The sequence below is a fragment of the Nuphar pumila genome, unplaced genomic scaffold (genome assembly GCF_984573655.1).
Source record: "Nuphar pumila unplaced genomic scaffold, dmNupPumi1.hap1.1 HAP1_SCAFFOLD_442, whole genome shotgun sequence".
In the NCBI taxonomy this organism is placed as follows: Eukaryota; Viridiplantae; Streptophyta; class Magnoliopsida; order Nymphaeales; family Nymphaeaceae; genus Nuphar; species Nuphar pumila.
The window spans coordinates 50,231-58,350 of record NW_028323347.1 but is presented as its reverse complement, the minus strand read 5'-3'; the positions used below and the strand labels follow the sequence as shown (position 1 = coordinate 58,350).

Genomic DNA, 8,120 nt, shown 5'->3' with positions numbered 1-8,120 from the left:
GTCTGCCCAGGCAGGTTGAGCTGTCGAACGCGAACATCAACTTTCGTCTCATTGTCTGCCTTTTTCAATTTTTTCCCAACCTTCAACTTTTTCTTCGAGAAATCCTTTTCAGGCTTCGCTGGCCGCTTGATACCCTTCCCCATCGCTGGCACTCGCAGGTTACAGCACGCACCACCTCTACTGACAAGCGTCTCAATGCTTCTTTGAAGAACAACAACGGTGACACCAAGTATCCATACAGGGATTTGTCACATATCCATGTCCTGTCGAGTACAACATTGCCGGTCATCAAGCGCTGCCGTGGGTGGAAGTCAGGGTTGGAATATCTCATACCTACAGATAGCTCCTCCTCATCTGGGCAAGACACCGTTTGGCAAACGGTGCATGCGAAAGCGCAAACTGGATATAAAGCTCTTATCCAGGAATTCACGCCATATGCTGACTGACAGCCGTGTTGAAGTGCGGTTAGATTTCCCTGGCAGCACTCATGCGCAAGGTTTTACCCATGTGTCGACATTTGCCAGCAGATGCAGAGCTTTTTGAGGATGGAAACGTTTACCGAGAGTGGTATGCAGCGCGATCCCAATTGTTTCTGTCCAAGGAACAGGCGGATGCGGCAATCAATGCAATATCATCCCTCGTCGACTTGCCCGCGGAGATGAGTTGCAGGCGCGTTATTATGCCTTATCTATGTATGCGTGCTTCATTGATACTCTGGTGTGCTGCATACCGTTTTGCACAACCTGCCAGTGTTGGTTGCCCCCTGTGGACACTGTGAGCATCTGGTACCTTGACGCTTGCACGTCTACATATCATCAGCCCAGGTATACATGTCGCTGAAAACATGTCATTGGTGCAGGTATACGTGTCATCAGTGCAAGAAGGCCTTGCCTTCCGGGCATCTTCTCGACTTGCATTTAGCTGAAGTCCACGACTCCTTCTTCCAGGCACAAGCGGCTCGTAGGCATCGAGTCTTTGCGTGCTTAGTGGACAGCTGCTCCGGAAATTCACGACCGTAGGCGAACGAGGTCAGCATCTGCACGATGCGCATCACTTCACGCGAGGGTGAGCCCCAGTTTCATGATTCCCGGTCCTTGTCTCCTGTCATACAACAAGGGACCACGCCATCGTGCCCTCTGAAGTACAGGCATTCGCTGCACAGGCGCTAGCATTGCAGGCCCGTTTGCAAAGACTCGTGTTTCGGCCTGAACAGTGATGTCTCGTATGCAGAATGGGTCTCGAGAGAATGCACCTGCAAGCACAGATTGCGCAACCGCGACCATTGCTCGACGTCCAGCACAAGAAAGCCGCACGCTCAGGCAACTTCACCTCGCAAGCATCAGAAGACACCGCCATGAGCACTGATGAATGGCAAAACGCCCCTCGAGAAGACGACGCAACGCCATCGGACACAGCAATGGACGTCAGAGGCTGCCACGAGGCGTCTCCCAAGCCCGGCATCCAAGCGTCGACTTCTGCTGCGCCATGCAGCTCAACAGAACCTGAAGCACGTGGCATAGCAGATTCACGCAGGCCGCAGAAGAGCTGCGGTGCGTGGAGAAGACAAGACAGCCCCTCAGCAGAACCTGTTGGCAAGTTAGGCCGAGATGCGGCACGGACTGCTGATGCATGTGTTGATGATGATATTTCTTCTAACGACACCACCGCATCCACATGGAGATTGGCAACTCCAAGCACTAGTTGTGCGGGTGCAAATGAGCGTCGGGGGGTAGGCGCTAAGGCGAGAGTCCACCGCGAAGCGTCTGTGACTGCCGAGGTTCCCAGTGATGAGTTGGCCATGGACGTGGACGACTTGGTCCAAGGGATGTCTCGCCTCGGTCGGCGGTCGCCTCATGTGCCGCAGCTCGTCTCGTTTGGGAGGCGTGGCCAGGTTAGAGGCCTGGCATTTCCGCCATGAAAGAAAGAAAGAGATACGCCAGCCCAGAAATGGCGGCGTTGACAATTTTAATCGGGTAATGCATGCAAGCGGGCAGTGGAGTACGGGGAGAAAAGAGAGCGAAGGACAGCCAGAGCTGAGTCGAGCCTAAATGGAGGGATGCAGCATTCCCACAGGAGGACGCAACTACTGAGACTAATGGAACACCGGATTGATGAGGTGGCCGTCAAGTTCACGACGTTGAACAACAAGGCCATGCGCAAGATTCGCGGCCGTTCGCACAACGGCAGCGATAACGGCGGGAGCAGAAACACCCAGGACCGTCAAACAACCGAGCTATGTCACGGTAAATGGTACCGGCGACCCCAAGCATCACGGCATAATAATGCACAGTCCAGCCCACAGCAAAGTCTCGAGCAGCCGATGCTGTCAGCGCTTTTGGAGTACATGAAAGGATCTTTCCCTGGTCATTTTCAAGTTTGATTCCCGATAAATAAAATGTCATCAATCGGGAATCGGCATTCTTGTCATCATTTCTCTCGTTATATGATTACGAACAGTCTGAAGTCGCCGCTGGTTCATGCTGAGCCGCATCACGTGCCAATCTCAGAATAGTTTGGTTCAGTACAGTACCCTTTACAGTCGACACCATCGTCGTGAGTGACTCCAGCAGATCAGCATTGCACGACACGCATTGGTTACCGGTAGTGTGCTCTGTCCACCCAGGCACGCATGCACCTGTGGTGGTCATTGAGGTACAGGGGACCGGCATGTCACGCTTTGGCAGCTTCATGTCAAGAGCAACAATGTGACGCAGTGTTGCTCCACTCTCTTATTTTATTCACAGCCGTCAGTTGCAGGCGTCGATTGTATGAACGTGCAAACACGCAAACATGCACACACCCCTCCATTGCCAGCAATATTACATGATGCCATCTGAATCTCTCGTGAACGTCGGCTCGGACTTCCATGCAGTGTGTGATGCACCGCAGGAAGATCCCGGCGTAGCTTAGGTTGCTAGTTTTCTTGTGTGTTTTGTCTTTGACGTTGTTTTCAGTGTTAGTTTCTGTGTTTTTTCCTGTTTTGCCAGCCCTGTCGCTTGTAACTACATGATGCCATCTGGACGTTCCTGTTACATAAATTGCACCACAAACAGTGCTGTAGGCGATGACCTGCCAACTCACAGACTACAAAATGCGCAGCTGTCATTCATGCAAAACGTCCAGAGCAAGGAGCGACCAACATCATCCGTGTTGAGGGGCGCGCAATTCCCGCATCTACGAGCAGGCGGTCAAGAAAGTCGACAACAGATAACAGAACAATCTGCCGAGCCCATGTCACCTTGGAGGAGGCCCTCCATACATCGGAGGAGGGCCACCACGCTGATCGTACATTCCAGGGGGTGGGTGGGGTCCGCGTGGCGGGGGACCCATGCCCCCTGGAGGCCCCCGAGGGGGGCCATATCCGGGCGGAGGAGCCCCAGGTGACAACCCAGGTGGCGGCATACCATGAGGCACACCAACACCACCCATGGCGGCTTCTACTTTGCGCGCCGCTGCCTCATGTGCTTTGATGTAGTCCTGGCCTGAGCATCACACAATACATGTAAAGACACCATGGAGCACTTCAAGCGCAAATCCCGCTGTTGCATGATGCATCTTGCGCTGCAACGCAGTAAGGCAACCCTCCGTAGCTTTTGAACGATGCATAGACACACGACAAACAGACTAATAGCTGTACAGTAGGTAGCACCGTAGTACTATTCTTAAGGTGTTGCTGCATGTGGTGAACTTGAAGCATCATGGTGCTGTATGAAGATCCATCGTTGACTCATCATGCGGCGACTCAGGCGGCTACATGTGTATTCCCAGCAAGGAACACCAGGTGCATATGAAGTCTTCAAAAAGACAGACAGACTCATAAACATATCGATGACAGAATACGCCAGTTTCGTGGGCCCCTGAGTGGTATGCCACGCTCTCCTTGCCTATGATACTCTGATTGTGACAAGCACCAACGTCACTCTAGCATGATGAAGGCAGCACTAAACAAAAGGCAGCACAACACAGACGAAGAAAGGGACAACGCACCAGTCACCATGACCTCTTCAGAGAAAGACTGGCTGTAATCAGGGGCGCCACCGGAGGGGGCCCGTATTGGGGCACAAAGGGAGCATAACCAGCGGACGGCTGCCCCGCTGGAACGGTGTAATCGCGGGATTTGTCGCCCGTGTTCTTCACGTTGAGGTCCCGATGGACCGAGTACGAGAGGCGCAAGACGTTGAAGCCACCCTCGTACATGGCATGGCCCTCCAGCACAGATTTTGCGGTAGCCGCAGACTGCATGCAGCTTCACCATGCTTCACGAGCACATCCAAGTAAGGTTGCTACATGTTTTCGTTTGCTAGTGTGGAGATACAAGTGCAACTTGCGCAGGCTGCGCAGACTGCCCTTCATGTGGCGAAGGCACCAGCGCAACAAGTGCCACCATCTGGTGTCATACCAGCTCTCAGCAGGCTTCTGAATAAGTTATTTCTCAAGGTATTTGAAAATTAATCTCTACATCTGATGAAATTATGGAGGCTATTATTTTACTCTCAAGGTCGTAGGGTATCAATGCCCATGGGTGGGTATGAATATAGAAATGTTTGGTTGGAGTTGCAACTCTATAGACCGCGACGCCATAGTTGGTCTAGAGCCAAGATGTTCAAAAGACGAACTCGTAGACACAAGCACGTAGACGAGCTCACAGGCGCAGTCCAACCAAACTAAACCAAAGCGTACTGCAAGAGCTGAGGTCAGGCAACGGTCGAGCCTTGTCTGCGTAACGAAGATTGCTCAATCACTGTGACTGCCAGGTACACAGAGGCTGGAGATCTTGGAACCGCACCTGGGAGTCTGGGTACTGCACAAGTGCTTGCCACACCTTGTTCTTCTCAAAGATTGCAATCTTTTGCACATTCCCGTACCGCTTGAACACTTCATGAATGGAGTCCACGGTGATATCGTACTGATAGTCATCGATCTGCAACAGCTTCTCTGTCAACTTGCCTGGATGAAAGAGAGAGATGGATGCCCACCTGAGACATGCCAAGGTACTGCCCACATCCATTGCCAAAACGCATGCAGCTCTTGACAACATGCATTTCTGTCATGTGATTAGCCTTGGTCCTCGTTGCTGTCTCATCCCAGAGATTGACGTTCCTTTTTTATCCAAATATTTCCAAGCAGCCCTGGGTGAGAAACACAAACGTGGTGAACATTGGTTTCCATGTTCCATGCTGTCACTGGACATAGTTGGGAGGTGAAGCAAGGATTGCTATGTCACTCTACTTTGGCCTGCCATGATTCATGTATAACTCCACCATATTTCAGTCGCACATGACCTGCAGTGTGAATGTGATCAACGACTCATACTGCAGGTCAGACATACTGAAGTTGGGCATCTCTCACCATTCGGGTTCATGTTAGGTGTGCCGTTCGGAAGTACGAGAACCGAAAGGCCATGAGGAATGCCCAGCTTCCCTGCACTGAAGCTGTAGCATTTATGGGTTGCCACATTTACTTCAAGTGCATCGTATCCCAAAAAAGGCATTACACAGAAACCTTGAGATGCCAAGAACTGCACTCCATCTCCCAGAGGCTTGCACATGAATCTTCAAGCAACGGCGTCGTGCAAGCTGCCTTGGTGTGTGAGAACGAGAAGAGTAGCCTTACCTGAACAAGCAAGACGTTTCCATCGTCTGGCGAGTTGTTCATTGGTGCCTGGATGCCCATGAGAGCAACATTGGGGTCGTTGGCATTTTCTGCCCAAGGAAGGTCTGGATTTGTGAAGTCCCTTCCTCTATGGCTCTGAAACTTCACATTCAGATCTTGATGAGCTGAGAAAGCTATCCGAAGCTGACAAGGTGTACGGGTATCTGGCAAAATGGATCGAGGTATCGTCCTCCCATCCAGCTGGTCTTTTGCTGCCTTGGCAACCATGGGGTCATCATACTGCACCAAAGCTTGGAATCCTGCGCTCTTTTCAAAGGTAGCAATCTTTTGGACGTTCCCGAAAGCATGGAAAACCGCCCATAGCTGCTCGATGGTGATGACGGTATCTGGTTGCAGATTTTCCAGGGTTGCCAGCAATACATTGCTGGGCTGCTCTCCGCTGCTGGTTGCGTTCACAATCTCCTGACGGGTAGAGTATTGCAAATACACAGTCTTTCCTCTCACCTGTGACAACACAATCACCCATGGATGATTGACATCCAGGATCTGCACTCAGGCAGACTTCCACATCATAGCATTTGCCATGATCAGAGGCAGAAACACGCCTATTTATGCAGAGATATCATATGTACTGCAATAGTGCCGTTTGTTTGAAGTAAACTGCTTGGGGGTGTATAGCCTTCATTCTAGTGCAGGAACCCCCCCGCCATCCTTAAACAGACAGTGCTTTAGCCTGGTCGCATCTACCCGCAAAGGCGTTGCGAAATAACACGTATACCGATGGCCTACCTTAGCCGGCTCTGCGCTGCTCATGAAATGATGCACCATCTGGACTGCACTGTTCACGTCCGGGAACTCGATGAACGCCTGGTTGCGGTTGGCACCCACATTGAGCTTGGTTTTCACGAGCCTTCCGAACGGCTTGGACAAATCCTCCAGTTCCTCTTGTGTTGTCTCATACGGCAGGTTACGGATGTGAAGAACCTTGGACGGCGTTTGCCCTGACGCTCCCCCCTTGTCTCCCATATTGACGAACCGACGATGTGGATGTGATCGGGCTACACTTCACTAAAATGTTGCTTGAGCCAATAACATTGAAAACATGTTGTGAGAAGATCAGACAGGGTCAGGGTTGCCAACAAACTTGAACTCGTGCTCCGTCGATGTCAACTGAACAGGTTCATGCTTTACAACTTCCTCTGACTTTGACGTTCAACATGACGAGAACGCATGTTGTAATCGAAGAGCTTAGTTGGACGAGGTACCAGGCTCCTCAGGTGCCTATCGAAAGATAGTCCAGGTCACTGCCAGTGGCACGGTGGCACCAACATCGCCGATAGCCTGTCTGTCTGCGCAACTTCCCATCTATAGCATCCGACGCATTGTGCAACGGGCGAGACCTCGCCCATGGTCAACGCTGTTCAAACGGTCGATGTCCTTCGTTGATTTGATTGCAAGAGCACGAGGTGCGTTATACACATCGTCTTCTCAGCTTGCTGTTTTACCAGTTTGCACGACTTTCCAGTACAAGTACAGATGCCCTCAGCACGACACTGGAGGCTTCCTTCCACAGGACTACATTTGTCCAAGCTGTGGCCCCAGAGTCTGTGACTGTGCAGAGCGGGCAGCGCTGCAGGACTAGGCATCCACCGGGACAGTGAGTCCGCAGACAAGCGCTCTCGCCGCTGGGATTCACTGCACGTGGTCGCCGCAGAAGTGGCCGAAGCAGATGAGGCAGTCCCGCCGATAGGGTCGGCAGCATCCAAGGTGACTAGAGATGGGCACCGCAGTAACCACAGGGTCGTTCGGCCGGGCACAAGGAACGAGGCCCTCGTTCCCTGGTCGAGGGGCGGTGTGACCTCCATCTGTGCCCAAATTTACCCCTGGGCATGAGGCCGAAGCCCCTGGGGTACGCCCCCCTCGCCAACAACTTATTGATTTATTGATTTATTTTCATTCAGCAAAGTGTTGGGCAGTCGGCTGACCTCAGTGTATTCAACATCCGTGAAGTTTCCGCCCATGCCGCCAGAGTCATCGCTACTCATCTGCATACTCACGTAAATAGCTTGCACTTTCAAAGAGGGAAGCGCCTAGCAGATCCCTTCGAGCCTGGCATGCGATCCGCAGGGGTGGGCAAGAGGCCAAGCGTCCCAGCGGTCGCCACGAGTGGCGCAGTTTGTCTCGCCCCAAGATACATAGTCATGTTTGAACTTACTGAGATAGGGGCCCCTCAGCGGCGGGGTGCAGTGGAGCCTGGCCCCGTCTTGAGGCACCAGACTGATCTGCTCTCCCATCACCTTGTCCTTGTCGTGGGTTCTTAGGCCTCGATGGTACGCCACCCACTCGGGCTGCATTGCGCTGGCGGGCTTCACAGAGTTCCTCAACGCTTCCAGCGCTGCATTCGTGACAACTCTCGTAAGCATCCGTGTCGAGGAAGGCTTGGGTCTTTGAGCTGTGTGCCAGACCGTGTGGTTTGCAGGTCCAGATACCGAAGTGCATTGGTTTTT

The 8,120-nt window shown here is 52.4% G+C and overlaps 1 protein-coding gene across 1 annotated transcript; it reads right to left on the bottom strand.

The window, feature by feature from the left end:
- Window positions 1-3,234: 3,234 nt before the first annotated feature.
- LOC149810230 (polypyrimidine tract-binding protein homolog 1-like) lies at window positions 3,235-6,639 on the bottom strand. Its single transcript, XM_089994354.1, has 5 exons — window positions 6,403-6,639; window positions 5,614-6,117; window positions 4,787-4,921; window positions 4,077-4,236; window positions 3,235-3,482 (listed from the first exon to the last, which is right to left on the bottom strand). The coding sequence occupies exons 1-5, from the start codon at window positions 6,637-6,639 to the stop codon at window positions 3,235-3,237; spliced, it is 1,284 nt and encodes a 427-aa protein (XP_089850480.1).
- Window positions 6,640-8,120: the final 1,481 nt, after the last annotated feature.